Below are 20283 nucleotides of genomic sequence, written 5' to 3' on the forward strand. Positions count from 1 at the left end.
GCGTGCGGCGGCGGCTTCAGGTCGGGCCGCGGCTGCAGCAGGCTGCTCTTGAGCTGCTTGTCGCGCAGGATGGCGCGCTCCTCCAGCTCGTGCAGCAGGCGGTTCTCCTCGCGCACGCGCCCGCGCCCCTTGCCCAGGTTGCCCAGCTTGTGGGTCCGCAGGTGGATCTTGAGGTTGCCCTTCTGCGCCGCCCGGTGGTCGCAGTAGGGGCACTTGAAGGGCTTCTCGCCGGTGTGCGTGCGCATGTGCAGGGACAGGATGCTGTTGAAGCGGAAGCGCTTGCCGCACAGCGGGCACGGGTACTTCCGGTTTTTGCGCGCGTCGTCCTCGATGTCGCTCATCTGCGACATGATGCCCAGGTTCTGCCCGTTGAGGAACTGCTGCAGGTCCACGCGCCCGTTGAGGCTGGTGTCCACGTCCCGGCCCAGCTGGTTGGCCAGCAGTGCCATCTGGCTGCCCATGGGCTGGCCGCTCAGGGGCACGTGGGCCTTGTCGTCGAGGGGCGTGGGCGCCTTGTCCTCGGGGCTGGGCCGCGCGTGCAGCTCGGGGAAGGCATGGCCGAGCTGGGAGGTGATCTGGTGCAACTTCTGACTCATGGCATACTGGCCGTTGAGGACGGGGCCGCTCAGGTGGGGCTCCGCTTCCGGCGCCGCCGAGGACACTCCAAGGCACAGGCTGGCTTCTTCCATCCCTGAAAATGGAGAGAGAGTTCAGAGCTGTGCCCCGCACCGCGGCGCGGGGAGGCGCCCGCTGCAGCTGGCGGGGGATTTGCATTTCGGGCCTTACCTACACGTAATAATGCTAAGGAATTACAGTCGAAAACAATAATAAAAAAATGAATTATTAAATGCCAATTACGCGGTGTGGCACTGGTCCTCCAATTTGTGTTGGCGATAGATTGTCCTCCCTGCGTTTTCTATTAACCAACTGCGATTATTCACTCACATTTAAATCATGAATGTTTTACCACTCTCAACACCTAATAACAAATCAAGGGTCTACACGACAAACTCTCCCTCCTGTCCCCCGGTGGCACCTGTCCCCTGGTGGCTCCTGTGTCCCAGTGGCACCTGTCCCCCGGTGGCACCTGTCCCTTGGTGGCTCCTGTCCCCTGGTGGCTCCTGTCCCCCGGTGGCACCTGTCCCCTGGTAGCACCTGCACCTGGTGATTCAGTTCAAAGTTGGCCTTGGAGCAGAATGGCTTTAACTGAAACACCAAATAGACTCACTTGGAACTTTTGTGTTTGGTTCCCACGTTCAATACCTTCTGAGATGAAAGAGATTACTTTATGTTTTGGCCAAAAAACCCCAAAAAACAAAAAACCCAATGGCATGATATTTACTGATACACAATAAAACAAGATAATGTTTTGGGGAAAAAGAAAGTAAAGGACAGGCTTTAGAACAATAAAAGGGATTTTGCTTTAGTCAACAAAAAGTGCAGTAATATCTCATTAAGCTGATTAGTATGCTGCTAAGACAGTACTAGGTGCTGTAACACATGATTATAATCATAAAAATCCTTCAGTGTTTGCAAGGAAGCATTAACGAGGTATATTAAATTTTAAGGAGACTGCAAGTAGCGGCTTTGCAAACCTCAGAGATTAAGATTTAACCCTTATGTTACGAAACACTGTTATTTTGTCATTTGGTAACTGTGCCCATCAAAAGAAGTATAAATTATCTCATGATGGAATCTTAGTGGACTGTTGAGACTGTTCAAATCCGGGCGGGGGTAAAGACTTACCCCACAGAATGGGCCCTCCCATCCTTCACCTGCCATGATACCCGAGGCTGGGACTTTGATTGGGCTTGAGGAGATCTTGTAAAGAACTAGATAAAAACCAATTAAAATCCAGGGACAATGCCATAGGAAGTCTCACCAAGTTTGAGTGTTTTTAATAACTTTCCCAAGATACAGTAATGAGTACAAATTGTACCTGCAGAATGTGCTTTGCAGAAAATTAGAACCCAAAGCTGTTTGTTAAACACTGACACTCAAAGCTGGTCTGTATAATTGTCTCTATCCTCACTGTCCCTCTCCAGCCTGTACAGAACAGCCAAGCCAGATCATTCAGGGTAGGGCAGAGGGAATAGCCCTTCACATCAGAGCACGTGGGGAATTCAACTCTGAAGGGCGCTGAACCCATGCCTGGGGTCCTTCTATTTCCAGAGCTCCATCCACCCGAAGGAGCCCAGATTCGCTTCCCGCCCTTGGAACCGTTTTTGCACATCTATCATCTTTGTATCCCAATGTTTAGACGTGTTAGCCAGCCAGGTGGTCCAAGAGCACTGCTTAACCCCAGCCAGGGCTGATTCCTGTGAGGACAGAGCTCAACTGTGGAGGAGGCACCCTCAGCCCTGGCAGGGTCTGCTGCCTGCTGGGCTTCCCGCCAGGCAGACTGCATGGCATGGAGGGTCTCCAATGGGCGACCTGACTTCCTTGGCAAGAAGACGGGCTTGGGAGTCCACCTTGCAAGGGAAGGGAAGAGAAAGACATGGGCGTTTATTTCCAGGAGGGAGAGAAATTGCAACTATGGTGCAGGGCAGCGTCCGTGACTGACGACAGGGACGACTGCACACACACAGGCACGTGGTCACTTGCAGTAAAAGAAGGCTTCCAACTCGCCATCTTTCTTTTTCGTTTCTGGTGGCAGTCAAATCAATTTTAAAAAAAAAAGGCCCATTTTGGAGAACTGGTTGGAAGGAGTAATTTCTCAGAGATTCTTGCATCCACTCAATAAACTTGCTGAGTTCCTACTGTGTGCCAGCCCCTGTCCTTGGCACTTGAAGACACGCTGATAGACAAGACTGGCCAGCCCCAGACTCATGGCACCGCTGGTCAGCACGGAGGAGCAGGCCCAGGGTGTAGTTTTGTGCCAGTGGCACCTGGAGGTAGCCAGGCAGGGACTCCAGCAGCCCCCAGGGCGTGTCTGGAGCCCTTCTGCCACCTTCAGGCCCCATCCAGCTGTGCTGGCTCCTCTCCTGAGCAAACACAGATCCTGACCCTGAAGCCACCTGGGAGTGATCAGAATCCCACCCGACCGCTCCGGGGATGTTTGGGTAGTCCAAAGCCAAGATGGCTGGCTCGATTCCAAAGGCTGCCCAGTTGGCCCGCTCAGAAGACATGAATCCAGGAAGACGGGCTATTTTCAGATTGCTGCTGGTGAGCTGACGCCAATCCAGCAGGAGGGAGAGGAGGCTGAATGTGCAACCCAGCAAGACTGCAAATCAGGTTGGATGGGGGCATGGAGGTGAAGACCATCCACTTCCCCCAGTCATGCCGAGCAAGTAACAGCCCAGCTTGCCTAGTAAGGAGTGTGGGGAGCTGTCAAGTTAGGTGTGAGTATGGAATTCTGGTATTGTTAATTTTTTTTTAATCAACAGAGCTTTTTAAAAACCCCTTTAAGTCTTCAGGTGCCATTGCTGCACACAAAGTGTCCTAGAACGTGCAAAGGCAAGGCAGCTGCTTCTTCTCATACAGGTCTCAGCTCACAGTCCCTTCTCAAAGGCCCTCTGTGCCCACCTTGCCTGAGGCTGATACCCCAGCCTCTCTCTGAACCATCCCCTTACGTTTTTCTTCACAGTATTTATTACCAGGGGAAACTTTTGTTATTGATCCTTGTACAGATGTACTTCTTCCCCATGAGGGCAGGGTCCTGTCTGCCTTGGTCACAGATGAAGCCTCAGGACCTAGAGCAGAGCCGGCTCATGGTAGGTTTAGAGTCTGCTGACTGAACAGGTGACGGAATGAACAGACCCTAGAAACACAGCCCATAAAACAAGGCCAGCCTCGTGGAAGAGCCCCTCTCATGCTAACCTCATGAGGGAGACCCGCCCCCGCCATCAGATCTCTCACACTCCGTGCCTGTGGTGACCATCCCAGGCTTGGGCCACCACTGCTGGCCCAGCTGCTGGGCACTAGGAGACTGACAGCAACTGTCCTTGTCAGAACTTGACCAGCATCACTGGACCCACAGGAGAACCCAGCGTTTCGGCAGAGCTGGCCAGCTGCCCGGGAGACGCTGAGGGATCACAGCTTCGGCCCTCCAATGAGCTGGGGTGACGCCTGAGCCGAGCCCCGCGGTGAGTCAGGGCCACAGCAGATGATCGTCTAGGATCCTCCATGAGACCCGCCACCGTGGCCCCCCAAGCAGGTGCAGGTGCTTGATGGGCCCGTCCTAAGCAGCGCTGGCCACCAGACTAGCAAGAAAGGAGGTTGGGGGGCCTTGGGAGGAGCTCTGGGGGACCAGCGTGCGCTCCCTGGGCCAAGGCAGCCGAGACAGGACGAGCTGGCCCCAGCCTGGCCTGGGGTGCACAGAACCTGGATCTGCCCCAACTTCTCCAGCCCCAACACCTCACCCAGCCAGCCCTTATCTCAGTCATTCAGTAAACATTTGCTGGGGCCTTCTGCGTACCTGCCCTCAAGGCCCCTGGCTCCAAGGGCCAGGAAGGGCCAGGCCACCAATAACAGGGAGGTGACAGAAAGGCTCCTGGGAGGCTGCATCCAAAGTTCAAAGAAAGGAGAAAGCATCGCAGCAGTGTGCGTGTGTGTGCATGTGTGCATGCATGTGTGTGTGTGCATGTGTGTGTGAGTACATGTGTATGTGTGTATGTGCATGTGTGTATCTGTGTGTGAGTGTGTACATGTGTACATGTGTGTGTATGTGCGAGTGTGTGCATGTGTGCGCGTGTATCTCTGTGTGTGCATGTGTGCACGTGTGTGAGTGCGTACATGTGTGCATGTGTGTGGGTGTGTGTACATGTGTGTGCGCACGCATGTACACATGTGTGTACATAGAAGGGTTGTGCTGGGGGACGGCGCAGAGCCCTAACTGGCAGCACTCTAGAAACTATATAAATGTTACAGCGGGAAACTAAGGGGTCATTCATCCTACTGTTAGCACCAGACCCCACTGCAGCCCTGAGAGCTCCTGGGGGGTGGGGGGTGCTGCCTGTGGACCCCTCACTCAGACAGGTGACCTAACGCCTTTCCTCCAGCCCTCAGGAGCAAGCACTGGGGGGAGGCCTTCCCTCTGGACCACTCTGCCCCTTCACGGGCCCGCACTGGATATCTGTCAGTGTCGCTGGCAGGGCTGCCGTGTCCGGACAAATGGGGCCGACAGGCACATGGACACACGGCGCTGCCCCACGTGGCCACTAGGAAGTGCCTGGGAGCACTCTGTGGCGTGAGCACAGCCCACCCCTCACAACCCCACCCTGGCTCTGGACCCAAGGACCTGTGACCCAGACGCTGAGGGACCAGCACAAAGAAGCCAGGAGCCAGCTGGGCATCTGGGAGCTTCTGGGCAACCTGCACAGTGACTCATCTAACCCTCTCACCCAGGTAGGAAGGCCCTCAGCACAAGGAGAAGCAACAAAACAAACGACTGACCACAGGACAGCTCACGGCCTCCCTCTCACGGCCTCAGCCCAGAGCAGAGCAGGGGACCGATGAGCCCTGGCTGAGTGACACGTACAGTGTTCACCGAACTGGAATGGCGGCCAGATGTCACATCCGGGGCATTGTCCCTCCGACAGGGACCACTCCAACATCCCACTCAGCTCTGACCTCTCCTGAGCCCCGGGGTCGTGGTGGGCGCTACTGGCACCCAATGCTACTGTCACAATTGGGCGTGAGTTCCAGCCACCACTGTGTGAACGCAGGCAGGGGCCCCCGAAAGCTTCTGGGGGCTAGAGGCTTTCTTCCCAAGCTGTGCAATTGCACACTTTCTGGCCAGGGTGTTCTCAGCCTGTGAAACCCACCATTGGGTGCACGGCTTATCAAAATCCGTTGTCTCCTCATCCCATCTTTGCAGGCACCCCGAGCCTTTCAGCCACCTTTGATGGTGCTGATGGATATTCTGATTCTGCATCTCTGCACGCGACACTGTTTCCTGGGGTACCAATGACAAAAGTTTTCACTTAGCTCTTCCAATAGAGAACTAATTGTATCTCTCACTCAGAATGAAATTTAAAACTATCAGGATACCAGAAATGCCAGCTGCTATGAGTCTAAATAAATTTTACACAAAAGTTTCATTTTGCTAGCACAGAAAAAAAAGAGTAATCTTATGAATAGTCCAAAAAATATAGATCTTGCCAGTAAGAGTTTTATCCTTACACCATGAAAAAGAATAGTTAGGAAATAAAATGACTTTCAAAAGAACCATTTCAACTGGAGTTTTGAAATCAAATATTGTTGTCTAGCCAAGCACAAGTAAGCACCCCCTTTTTATAAACATGGGTGAAGGTGTTGCTTTAGAACCTTACAGAAGCCCCGCAGCATCCGTTGCTGGGCCGGGGCTGGGGGCGCTGGGTCCCCAGCAAGGGTTCCAAAGGGTTACAGAAAACCACACCGCGGCTCGCACGTCTGACACTGGGCCAATCCCCTTCCCAGGTGTTCACGAGACCCCTGGCCCTTCCCCACCACCCACCTTGCTTTCTCACACTTAGGGGAGCTGTAATTAAGACAGCTTCATCTAGAATACAATGGCTTCTTATTAAATACTATTTTTCCAATTGTTGTAGCTCAAACTGTTTAACTAAGGCTGTTATAAGCATAATACAGTCCTGTTCTGAAGTACAGAACACCAACTACTGAACCTTTTCAGGGTCATTAAACAGCTGTAAACATTATTACAAAAATAAACCGGAGATTTCATGCTTTTACATTTTGGCCTAGAGCTTGCTATGCTGAGCAAGTACATTTTCTCATCTCTTACAATCAACGCTGGTGACATTTGGGCATCCAAACAAATTACATCACAAACATTACTGAGGTGGGCAGGGTACTGAGTGCTTTATTTGCCAAATGATTAATAGATAAACAGGAGGGCAGCACGGACGACCTGCTCCGTTTTGACTGATGTGCAGACGATGCTATGAGACAAGGCCAGAAATGGTTAAATCCTTGCAGAATTTATTAACGAAAGCACGATATTCAAACCAGGCTGCAGACTATGGCGACTGGGTAACCAGGAGAGTCCAGCTGGAGAGCATGGCCAACTCCCCAAACTTCCCCTTGTGGATGGAGTCATGGCCGGAGTCAAGGCCCTCGCTGCCCTGAGTGGTGAGTGGGACTCAGCCGGCCGGTTCTGCCCGAGGCCCCGTGGAGCTCCAGGCAGCTTCCATGTTGGTGACTCAGAGGTGCAGGACTTGGAAGAAGAAAAAGGAATAAAAAATATCCTCTCTTTGAAGACTCTGGATGATTTCCCAATTCCCAAAGGCTACGGGGTCTCTCCAGTACATTGGCTTTCAGAGTCGGTGGAAACTGTGGCCCAGAACCACAAGCAGGTAGCTAATGAGCACGTCAGCTGGGCCAGGAAACCCCCCAAAGGGCTCTCCTGGCTACCTTCTAGGGTAGAGAGCCTTCGGGTCTGAGTTCCTGGCTCCCTGTCTGCCCACGCCTCACAAAGCCGGGCAAACACGTGCCAGGGATGGAGACAGAACAACCCACAGGATGGGGGGGGGGGCTGTGAAAACCACTGACGTGTCGGGGAGAGTAAGCTCCCAAAAGAAAACACAAAAACAGATAACAGCTGTCACCATCACCTCCTCCTCCCCTGTCTTCCCCGTCTTTTCCTTCTACGTCATCACCGTAACCTTCATCACCATCATCATCACCATCACCATCAGCAACAGCGTCCTCCTCCTCCTCACAGCACCCAGTGCCAACACCACGCTGGGGACATCACAGCCATTATCTCATGGAGCCTTACGCAGCCTTATGGTAGCTACCACATGATCCCCATACTCAAGGTTAGGAAACAGAGGCTCAGAAAATGTGCGTTTCGCCAGGCCACGCAGCCAGGAAGCCGGAGTCCAGCGCCCAAGCAGGACACACTGGTGAGCAGGCTGGCTGGCGATGCCCAGGGCGTGTTCAGACTTGCTGGCTGGGTGCTGGCAGGTGCCAGCTCCTTCATTTGTGAAATGTGTGCAAACAAAGGGAACCACGGCTCCTGGGTGAGCTCGAAGGAGGCCAAGGAGAAGTGGAAACAGGCAGTACATTCCAGAGACAGTGCCCCTGGTGGCTGGCATGGGTGCGGTGGGTGTGGGAAGGCACTGCGGATCTAGGCAGGTGACAAGTCGGTTCCTCACTGGCCGGGGGAGAGGGTCACACAAAAATGTATTTATATTATCTTGTTTTGTTAACAGCCCTGAGGGCGGGTGCATTGTTTCGGGCTCTCCTGCCCTGTGTCAGGTGGGCTAGTCCCCCAACTAGACTGCGGTAATGGGAAGTGAAGGACAAGAAGTGATCCACACACGCGCACCCAGAGGCAGCCCCTCCACCGGCAGCTGTCTGACCTGGGGCACCCGCCAGAGCCTCGATTTCATTATCTCTAAAACAGACTGATAGTAGCTGCTGTACGCACGTCACGGGGTTTTGCGGAGGAGAATGGGGTTGTGGGTGAGAAACGTGTGGCATTTACATGCAGAGGCTATGCCTGTGCAGGAGCCGAGCACAGTGGTCAGCGGCGCACTCTGGGTCCAGAAAGTACCTGGCTCTGGGAGGGAGGAAACACCCAGAGGTAAAGGACAGAACCGAAGCCGTAAAGTGCTCCGCCGACACTTGCCGGGCCGGCTCCACTGGTGCATCGAGGCAGCCACGACAGCACAACTAAGACGCTCGCAAAAGAGGACTTCCAGGACTGCTTCAGAAAGTGCCAAGAGCGATGGGACGAGTGTGTTTGAAGTGAGGAGGAGTATTCTGGGGGGCATTAATGGCAAAGTGTCTTTTACTGTAATAATTTTTTTAACTTTAAACATTCACTGTATTTTTTTAATCACACCTCGTATGCTTCACACAGCTGCTGTGCCATATTAGTACATTTCTAACTAATGTGGATCAGGGACGATGGAGAAAAATAAAGAGGAAAATAAACTCCAGACTATAAACCCGACGTCCGAGGTCGAAGTTGTCACCCTGGTGAGAGCCCCTCTGCGTGAGAGAGAAGAGGCACCCAGAGCTTGGAACACGGCACTGGCCTCTCTCTTCCTCTCTGTAACAGCAAAGAAGTGGAAGAGGGAACACTCCCCAAGTCTCCTGGCAGTCCATCCCCACCTTTCCAAATGCGGCAGCCCAAATCCATCCTCCCTGCTCCGTCCTGGTGGCACTTGCTCCAGGAAACCTTCCTGGGTTTGCCGCAGGCGGGAGGTGACCACTCAGCCCCCAGACACGTGCTCGCAGCCGCCGGAGGCCACCACGTTCCCCAGCCTCTGCTGGAACTCTGCGAGAGCGGGTCTTCTATGAGCCCCGACTGTAGCTCCCGGAGGACCAGGTCCTCCACATGGTGGTCCTGTGAGCTTCAGACGGGCACAGAAGGACACGGTGGCCAGAGCGTCCCAACAATGGACAGCAGTTTGTGGGCAACAGCCCAGCCCTGTCCCCCACCCCCCAGACTCCAGGCCATGAAGCAGTGCTTCCATTTCTCCCAGATGGGATGGCTTGGGAAGGAAATGGTCCCCTAACTCTCTGTAAATGATTTACTTGAACTGTGTCCACCCCATCACGGAAAACAACAAAAACTATACAGAGGTACCAAAAAATGTACACACATTTTCAGATTAGAAAAAACTGTATTAATTGTAACACTCAATATATACCGATAACAAAAGATGAATACAACTCACATTTGACTTCTGCAATTACAAGAGGTGCTCAAAGTGGTTCCCATCAGCATCCAGACACTTCTGATTACGGCAAACTACTGCTTGAGCGCAGATAACATCTCCTAAAATGTGTATACCCTTTTTTGGCACCCCTGGATACATATGCTTTTAATGAATGACCTACCTCTAAAACACTACCACAAAACCGAGAAAGATACCTGCAGTCGTCATGCAGAGGACCGGTTATTTCTCTCTCGCTGGACTTTTCTCTCCCTTTTTAAACAAACTTCATCCCAGCAGGAAGTTAGGTATTTAATCCCATATTAGCCTGCCTTAGCCCCCTGCTCACCTCAGCACACAGCTGCTGCCCTAGAACAAAATGGGGAACCAGCCCCCAGGGGACTCCCGCAGTCCCTCCCTCCAGAGGACAGCGGCAGCCGGGGCCCGGCGCCCAGCCACACCGCTGCACCCTTTACCCCTGATTAGAGCCGTTTGCATCTGAGCATTTCTGGACTATGATATTGTGTCAAACGTTTATTTTCATTTCACAGAAGCCTCAGATTGGATTTGGTGCAAACCTAAATATAATGTAGAGCACACACGTGCAAGAGAGACCGAAGAAAGGGGATGAATCTGAACTATTCAGACGTTGGCCAGGGAGGGCCGTTCACACGGGCACCTGTGGAAGACACAGGCTCGGATGCACACAGCTCGTAAGGACACACTCACGAGAGAGCAAAACCCCAGGCACACAGTGGGGCCTCTGCTGTCTGCAGCCACTGTGCTCAGGCCAACAGGGGTCCCCGTCCAGCATATCCAGCTCCTGCGCAGGTCACCAGGCTGCCCCAGATGGGCCTCTCCCAGGAGAGATGGGAAGACTGGCTCATGAGCCCTGGACCAGAGCAGCAGGAACACCTACTGATAGGGCCTGGCTGCACGCCGGCCCAGTTCACAGACACGAGGGCGGCTGGGACATCACTGCCATGTGCAGATGGACTCCAGGGACAGAGGCAAATTCCAACCTCAACCAGAAAGGAATGGGGACAAAGGCAGACTCCCCAGTGATGTGTTTGAGAGAGCGTCCTTTGGTCACCTTGTGCAAACCTGTCAGTACCTGAAGAGAGGGGCCCTCTCTCTGGGAGCCCACGGGGAGACTTGGTGCCCCCCTAAGCATCTCACTCTCTCTGTCTGGAGCACTCTCCCACAGTCCCCATTTGCTCCCTGTGCCCTGTTAGCTGGTGACAGAGTAAATGCCACCTCCACACCCCAGGCCCAGGGCATGTGGCCTTCTGTCTGTCCCCTTCCAGTCACAGTGGCTTTCACACTGGGCTGGGCTGGGCTGTATACTTGTCCAGAAGCCCCATGAGGTGGGACCATGACCCTCGGCCTCACTGGGGTGTCCCCAGCAATGGCACAGAGTCAGGCAGAGGAAGCACTCAGTAAACATTTGCCGAATGAATGAACAAAGGAGCAAGCGAATGGGTAAATGAATGAATGACGAAAGTAATGAATAAAGGACCAGACAGATCAAACAACAAATGTGCCAGACCTGGTACACAGTGTCTGTCCTTGTGGAGGAAGGGGACACCCAGGGGAGGAGGAGGAGGACCACAGGCCATGCCTGGGCCACCAGGGCACCTGCTCGCTGAGAAGTGTGCTCCATAGAGACTTAGCTCAAACGTCACCTCGTCCGTGCAGCCATGCCCCACCACCCACCAGGGAGAGCAAATCCCAGCCCGTGTCACGGTGGATCATTTGGATCCCTGTCTCATGGCCCAACACCTGCCTGGGACCTCAAGGGACCCCCCTCTGACTCAAGCCCAGTGCTTTGCACATAATGAATTCTGGGTGACAGGGTTCCAAGGCCCTCAACCTGCCCTTTAAAAACCCCTCTCCTTTGGACTCCCCTACTTTCTTCAGTATACTCACTTCCTCATGCAAACATTCATTCATTCATTCATTCATTCATTCATTCGGCATTTCCTGACTATCTGTGTGTGCTCAACGCCGGGGTCTACAGAGAGAAGAATCAGAAAGATCTGCCCTCCCGGGACTCACTGTCCAAAGGGCAGACGAACCCAAAGCACCGGCCACAGGTGTGACCACCTCTGGGCATCGTTCACTCGCAGGAGGATCAGGGGACTGGGAGCGCTGTGTCGACAATGACCGTGTTTTTCAGCTGTCGCTGAGTGCCCGGTGCACAGGGGGCCCTGGGGTGTGCCTGCTGCCCGGAGACACTGCCACGCCCCCCACTCCCTGCCCCGTGTTCCACTCTGGAGCTGAGCTGACGCCTCCCTCCTATCTCCCCAAGATCGCGCCACAGTCAGGATCAAGGGGGCCAACAGAGCAGAGCAGAAGGCCCTCCCCTTGGCCCCGGAACAGCGCCCACACGTCAGGCCTCGGGAGCGTGTGTTCAACGAACGGCTCCCTCTGTACTGTGGGATGCAGCCTGCTCGCCCAGTGGGCACCCTCCTGCCGTGCGGCTGGGCATCCCAGACAAGAGTCACCCTACCCACACCTCCAGCAGGTGGCCTGCCTACTGTCCGTGGGCTCCCCCACTCCCTGCAACCACACCCGCACCCCAGGCAGGTAGCTGTGTGGCTCAGGTGCCCAGCCCCGCTCTGAGTCACAGCTGCCCATCTACACGGCGGCAGCCGGCCAGGCTGGCCACCACCCTCCTGCCTCCTGATGTATGTCTGTGTGGCCCACCTGACCGGGACGGGACCTCCCAGCCAGGCCCCGATACTGAGCCATCACCAGTCCCGGCGAGCGGCTGCAGCCCGGCATCCCTGACGCGGGGCGCCGGGGACGTTACCAATGGAGCAGCTAGTGCCCCTCTTCCTACCAGGAAGGAAGTGTCAGCAGCCAGCGGTCGGTCCCCACTCCCTGGACAGGCTGTGCTTTAGCGTCACGATCGTGACACCAGTGTCTCCCCTCCGTCAGTTCAGGGGACAGCAGATGTTTCCTAAGGAGACTTCCCGGNGGGAAGGCAGGCCAGTCCTAGTGTGCTCACCTGTGTGGAGGCCGACAGTCCTGAGGCCCTCCTCCTGAGAAGCCACAGCACCCTTCCCAGTCCTCGGTGAATCCTGAGGTGGGACAGACCCCCAGAGCTGCAGCAGACCCATCTGCCAGCTGCCACACGAAGCCACTGCTTCTCATACATATAAGTGACAAAAAGGCTCACTAGACACGTGAGGGAAGCTAAACATACAAAAAAGGAGGACCCCAAGAGGAACCCATAAGAAACAAAAGTAATTTAGAGAACAGAAGCTATTTAATTAAAAAGTCTAATGTGTATCCTTAGAAAAAATAAAGAACATTGCACCCACTAAGAGAGAAATGACTGCTTCGAAACAGAGCAATCAGAAAAGAAAAAATATATAAGAAAGGTTAGAAATTCAAATTTTGATCATATATACTTTTTAAAAATCAACTGAAGATCTGAAAAACTGAACAGACATGGTAGAGACCATATTTCTAACATGGAAGATAACATTGAAAACAGCGCTAAATAAATAAATAAATAAATAAATAAATAATAAAAATGGAAAGTGAAGGAGAAAAATTAAGAGACATGGAGGTATAATCCACAAGGCCTAATATCTATCCAGTATAGGTTCCAAACAGAAAATAAGTTAAATAAAGGGTTAAGAAATGATGATGATATGATGATGATGATGATGATAGTAGAAAAGTAAGGTGTCTGTAAACTGACAAAAAAAGGGTTAACTTTGACAGAATCCCTCAGGTACTAGAAAAATTTCTGAAAAAAAAATGATATACACATTTGTCACATCCAAAAAAACTTCTAAACTCCAAGAAAAACCTGAGAGAGAGACAGAGAGAGAAAGAGAGAGAGAGAGAGAGAGAGAGAGAGAGAGAGAGAGAGAGAGAGAGAGAGAGAGAATGGAGTTACCCACAAAGGAGTAAGAATTGGTTTGTCATCAGACTTCTCGTCACCAACAATGGGTGTCTCAAAACCATCATGAAATATTGTTAAAGGGCTGGAGGAAGTTATTTTGAACCTAGACTTCTATATATAGCATCACGTGCAAGACAAAAATAACACATTTTCAAACATAAAAGGACTCAGACCCTCTGAAAGAATATAACAAAGGAAACAAAATTTTAAAATAGGGTGAACCAAGTGTCACTTAAAATTTGTACTTAAGTCTAAATAATGCTTAGTTCATAATGTTAAAGACAATGTCTGCAATTAAAATCAGGGATCATATGAACATGAAAGGAAGGGAAAAGGGCGTGGGACTGGGATGAGATGACAGATAAGATAAAAAGTGAGCGCATGCTAAGACTCTAATCTTGTTGAAGGGTGGATAATGGGTGCTGACTGTACACACACACTCACATTCACACACACTCACACACACAGGTTTCAATGTCCGTGTTAGAAATAAAGTGTTACCATTACAAGACTAGGTCCCAAGTATATAATTTCTAAATCAGAAAAGAAACTATGAGATATATAATAAAAGGGGAAAAGCAATAAATAAAACTTGATATAACATGGTAAACAGAAAACATAAAATAAAATAGAAGGCAAGAAACCAAACATTTCAGTAAACTTATTAAATGTTAATAGGTTAAAATCATGTATAAAAAAGAGAGGATATCAAATATTGGATTAGGTTAAATACATGTCCACAATCCCTCAGTTTTATAGTCTTTCTGTGAGAACAAACTTACATATGAAAGTTGAAAATACAAGAACGGAACATACTCGTACATATATGGAACAATGTGAACCAAATAAAAGTAGGTATTGCAATATTAGTATCAGAAAAAATATAAGGCAACAACATTAAATGGGTAAAGGGGATTTTTCTGTCCAAAAGGGGTACAATCTGTCAAAAAAGACAAGAAATAGTCATAGTTACAAGCATCCATGCACCTTAACAACAAAGCTTTAAAATACATAATGCAAAAACTGAAATAATGTAATGGAAGACTAATGAATGCAACAAGGGAAATGTTACCACATCTTCCCTCAAATATACACAAGAAAAGTAGATTTAAAAAATAAATTTAGAAATAAGACTATAGTTAGTGACAGAACTCTATACTCAACAAAAATATGAAATCTTTATAAACACTCATATGACATTTCAGAAATATTACATACATTAGACCACACATACAAAAAAACCTCAATGAGGCAGAAAAACATGGAAATCATGTTAACTACATGTTCAAATTGAAAGTAAAAACAAAGTTATAGCAAAAAAACAATTCTAGGATGTGGCTAAAGCAATACTCAACAGAAATTTTATAACAAAGGCAATGGACAGAAAGTGAAAAGGACTGAAAACAAATGAACAAAAGCCTTCAATTCAAGAAGCTGGTAAAAAAGTAAAAATAAACCCGAAGAAAGTAGAAAGAAGGGATTAATAAAAATAACAGCAGAAACTAATTAAATAGAACACTCTCCGCCCCCGACCTTCCAGAAAAGAAAAAAAAGACTCACTAAAAGTTGGTTCTTTGAAAAGACCAAGAAAATAAACTTGGCAATATGGATAAGATTAAAGAGAAAAAATACAAATAAACAACATCAGGATTAAAGAAGGGGACGCAAATCCAGATACAAAGGGTATTTTCAAACTATTATAAAATACAGAACAACTTTATACCACTACATGTAAAAAACTATATTAAAATGGATAGTTACCTACAAAACTGATCAGATATGACTCATGATAAGTTAAACACTTGAATAAAATAATAACCATAACAGAAATTTAAAAGATAATGAACAGTTACATCCAAAAGAAAACAAAAAGAAAGCCCAATCAGTTTTGTGCTTGTAGTTTACTAGGCCTTCAAAGGAATAGATTATCTCTATGTTTATAAACTTTCCCAGAGAAAAACAGAAAACTTCCCCTTTCGTTCTCCGAGACCAGGATAGTGCTACCAGGTATAGCGTAGAAGAAACAAGAGAAAGAGGCATAGAAGGGAGAGGATGAAGAGATGGAGGGAGAGGAAGAGGGGAGGAAGAGGGAGAGGAAGAGGGAGAGGAAGGCTGCTACTGCTGCTACTCCCCGTTGATTCTAAAGGGCAATCATTTATAAGCATTCTTGTAAATACCCTAAAATACAATATTAGTGAAGTGAACCTTGACACAATAATTCATCAACAAACAACCAGAGTTTATTCCAATAATTCAAGAATCATTTGACAACAGAAAGCCTATCAAGTCACCATATTAATATCTTAGAGGAGAATAACCATATTATAGCAACAATGTCCCAAAAGTACTTGATAAAACTCAACACTCTGTCCTAATTTATTACAAAGATAAACGGCCTACATCATACAATATGTTTGATGGCAACATATTGGGAGCATTTATTTTCAAGAGAGCAGCAAGACACTCTGTCCTGGAAATCTTAGCCAATNGGCATTCTCCAGCTCCCAGGGCTTGGCGTGCAGGCACCATGGGCACAGCTGTGCCCGCCATTGAGCAGTGACTGGCCCACAGCCGGGGCTGCAGCTCCTCCCTGGGCTCCCAGTGGAGTCTCTGTTCTGGGACCCGACGACAAGTGAAAAGATGGCTGCCACCCCCAGAAGGCGAACTGTGTCTAATCCCAGAAGGACGAAGGCCCGTGAGCTCTGGGGGACGCGGCCTCAATTACGCATCTGTGACGTGGGCGCGATGACAAGGTTGCCAGGAGGACTCAGTGGGGAAACGTGGTGAGCTGGGAGCCGTGCCGGGCACAGAGCGGGAACTCTTATCTCCTACGGCGACAATGACCCGCTGCGTGGCACCACTGCTGGGCCTCTGTCATGGCTGCAGTCGCTCCCAGTCCTGGCCCAGAGGTCACACAGTCCCAAGGCCCATGTGGTCGTCAAGGGGTTAATCACCTTAACTTTTTTAATTTTAAAAGCATCTGCAGTGAACGTGGAAAAGCTGTACATCCCCACCTGAAGTCTGGACAAAAGGTATGCGAACAGGAAATTCACAGAAGAAAAGAAATTTGGCTAATGACCACAAAAATGTCACTCCTAATTAGAAAGCAAAAAGACTCAAATTAAAACAATAGCAAGGTTCCATTTTAAAATCATTCCATTAAAGACTGCACCGTACCTAAATTTCCTCTATAGAATCATGACACACCCACCTTGGGACACGGGAGAAGGTAAGGTGGCCCTGTTCCAACCACAGCTTCCCTTCCAAAGTCAGGAACCCACAGCTACGACCCGGGACCCACCGGCTGCTGTTTCAAGGAAGCCAGGCGAGCATTCTAGAAAGTGCTTTCGCAGGAAAAGGCCCTGGTGCTAGAAGACAAAGCCCAAGCTTACTGCTTTACCCAGAGAAACCTATTAAAAAGCATCCGACAGTCCTGCCAAGGATGCCAATCTGCTGGGCAGCAGGCTGTGTGCTGGGCCCAACCAACGCGCTCCGTTTATGGAGGGGCGCTGTCCCCGAGCGGGAGACCAGCCTGTGTCTCCTCGCTTTCCCTTGTCCCCAAGGGGGACCTCTATGTAAGTACAGCAGGCAGAGATCGCTGTCACTGTATTTTCTGGGGCATAAGTAAGAATTCATGCCAAAGGCTTCCACCAAATGGCCACCGCACCCCATCAATCCCACTTCCCACCACTCCCCTCCACCCAGCCCCTGACGACCTGGGGACACTTCTCCACCCATGAATGCGATGTGTGCACGCTCCTCTCTGCGCAGACTGTGGTACAGAGGGTGGCAAAGCTGGAGAAACCTCCCAGGTCATGCAGTTCCGAGTTACCTGCCTGACATGCCCATTTTACAGATGAGTAAACTGAGGACAGAAGACAGGTGATGACCCAGCTAAGGTTACACGCAAGTTAGTAGATCTGTATCTGCGTTTTGCTTCCCTTGGCTGCCTCCTAAGCACTCAAGAAACTTAGCCGGTGCTAAGTAAATGCTGGTTGGCTGGATGAAGGAAGAAACAATGCATAAAGAGATGGACCGTCCAGCAAGCTCTGGAATGTTCTTGCATCTACACTCTAAGCAGCTAAAGGGGGGCTAGCTGCTACAAAAAGATCTTCAACAGTGTTATCCCCCACCCCTCTGCCCCGCTGGACCCCGAGCCCACCAATTCCTTTTTTTCCTAAGTCCTTCTCCGATCAGATCATATAAAATTCGACTCTTGATCATATTGTGTTCTGTGTGTACTGACCATGCCCGGGGGCCTTGAAATGAAGCCCTCAGCCTGCTGGTCTGTCCTCTGCAGAGCCCAGGACAGGTGCGAGCTAGAAGCCAGTCTCTGCCACCCTCGGGGAACTGAAGTCCTCCAGGGAGCACCCACAGGCAGGGTCACAGGACTGAGGGCTCCCCCAAGTCTGTCCTGAGGAAGCAAGCGAGAAGAACCAAGACGCAGCCGGGCCGGGGTGCCCCCCACACGGAAATGCACTTCAGGAGGCAGCAGAGAAGGTCTCCATTCGCCCGCTCATGTGTTTGATTTGCATCAAATTACCTCAGGTTGATGTGATGTAACATGACATCCCCCCATGAAATGCATAAATCAAGGCACCCCATAAATTTAAAGGAACAGAGCTCTTTTCCAGAAGTGGCTAATTACTCATAAACAGCACATATTTCACTGCCGTTAAAGTCAGTAGCAGGTTTTTAATGGCCAGAGTGCTTTGTAACACACAGGCCTGGGGAAGCCAGGCGGTACCTGTTTGTAGCTCCCTCGAGTGTTACAAAGACCCCACCTCCAAGGGACCACCTCTGGGGAGGCTCCCACAACCACGCCCCACTCTGCTGGGAGGGGAGCGCATGGGGCTAACGACAACGCCCTGCTGGGAAGGGTGCTCCCCAAGAACACCACCTCTGCTGGGACTGTCACTGGGTTTGGGGACTTCCTGGGCACTCGTGGGGATGGTTTCCTGCCCACACCACTAGGAACAGAGCTACCCAGGTCTAGACCCCTCCACCAGCTGCGCCGGCTTGGGCAGACATCATCCCTCCACCCTCGCCTGCCTTAGTCCCTGCACGCGGGTTCCCCTTCTTCCTCTTCAGCCCTGGGGTTTGGGTGGGAGTCAGTGGACCTCCAGACCCTGATTGTAGGGTTAACTGAGCCCATCAGAGTGCCGCTCCCACTTGCCTTGGTGATGGGTTCAAGGCTCATTACGTCAGAGGTCAGAGGTTCATGACCTAATTCTAGCCACTGAGAGTGAGGGCTGGTCCGTCAGGGAGCCACAGATGCTTCAGACACTCTCCAGTGAGGTCTGGGGCTTTGGCAATGACTTTGCTACCGAGAGTATGCAGCTGCTAGGGATGGGGGAGTAGCACCCTGGGTGGGATCAGGCCGGTGCCAAGGAGGCAGAGGAGAGATGTCAGCTGCTCAGTGACGTGATTCCAAGTCCTGGATCAAATGGCACCTGAAGCTAAACCATGTACATACTTTGCAGTCACAGGAGACTGTCTCTTGGGGCTTTAAGCTGGTTGGATTTCCTGTCACTTGGAACCGCAGGAGTCTTAGCTGATAAAGGACCCCATCCTCCCTGCCAGCCGCCCCCTGCACGCTCAGTTTCCTCCTGCCCCAGGACCATGCCAGCTCGCGCCCCTCACTGCTTTCCTCCACGTAGTGCATTCAAATCCAGGCCAGCCCTGCCCAGAGGCTCCGTGCACACCCCAGGTCCTGAGCCACGCGCTTGGGCCTCTCTGGAAGGGCTCAGCTTGAGGACCGCGCCTCCCCGTGTGCCCTGCGCACAGAATAAGCACTTGGGCACCGAGAATGCTTCCCCCCCCTGCACAGCTGCCCCTGCCACGGGCCGAGGATCTGGGACTCCAGTCCTGGGCCTTCCCCGGAGGGCTTTTCTTGTTCACCTCATGGAAAGGTGATTCTATGGAAGTTTAGTCCCCACAATCCAGACGTCCTCAGAGGTGTGTATGGATTTAACGGGTTGCCTCTCAGCAGAGAGCCTTCATACAGGCTGTTCCTTCTATGTCAATCCTCCCGTCCCCATCCCCATCCCCACCCTGGGTAACTTCCTCTATCTACAGCCAGAAGTCACCTTCCCAGAATGTCTCCCAACGTCCCTAGACCCCATACAGGCCCTACTGGCCACAGTCAGAACCCTGAGTGCTCAGCTATCACCCACACTCTGCAGAGATGTCCTCCAGCTGACGAAGGGCCGGGGAATGCCAGAGTGCCCGGTGCTGACAGCTTGTGGTTTACAAAGCACTTCCGCGTCCCCCGGTCCCGCTGCCCAGCCCGCACTGCAGGGATGCCTGGCTTCCTTTCACTGTACAGAGTCCAGAGGGCCAGGCTCCAGCCCGGGTTCCTGCTCCATGTGCAGGACCCTCTGCAGCCACGGTGTGCACGTCAGACAGCGCAAGGGCACCTGGACACTTGGGGCCGGAAACAGGGCTCCCTGGAGCAGGTGGGGTATTAAAGGAGGGTGACAAGGAGCTGTAGCCAGGCTCTGGGCCAGCATTAACTAAGCCTCAGGGTAGCCACCAGCAGCTACAACCGCCCCCACCCCCGGTGGGCACACACAGCAAGCAAGGAGGCAGGCCAGGCCCTGGGAAACTGGCTGTGTCTCTTCTCCCAGAGCCTACACGTACCCTGGCAGGGTGTCTGAGACAGCCGTGCCCAGCTCCCCTGGGATCCCAGTCATGTGACTGCTTCTCTGCCTGGGCACCTGCCCTCACATCCCTGCTGCCCTCTGCAGT

General features: G+C 51.4%; 1 protein-coding gene across 1 annotated transcript in view; it reads right to left on the reverse strand.

The window, feature by feature from the left end:
• ZNF536 (zinc finger protein 536) overlaps positions 1-20283 on the reverse strand; it is a 416602-nt gene that overhangs the window by 209672 nt on the left and 186647 nt on the right. Inside the window, exon 4 of the mRNA XM_019642730.1 lies at positions 1-691. Within this exon, the coding sequence (XP_019498275.1) occupies positions 1-689 (689 nt within the window). The 5' untranslated portion in view covers positions 690-691. The remainder of the gene's footprint in view (positions 692-20283) is intronic.

This window comes from Hipposideros armiger, unplaced genomic scaffold, assembly GCF_001890085.2.
Source record: "Hipposideros armiger isolate ML-2016 unplaced genomic scaffold, ASM189008v1 scaffold_4, whole genome shotgun sequence".
Lineage (NCBI taxonomy): Eukaryota > Metazoa > Chordata > Mammalia > Chiroptera > Hipposideridae > Hipposideros > Hipposideros armiger.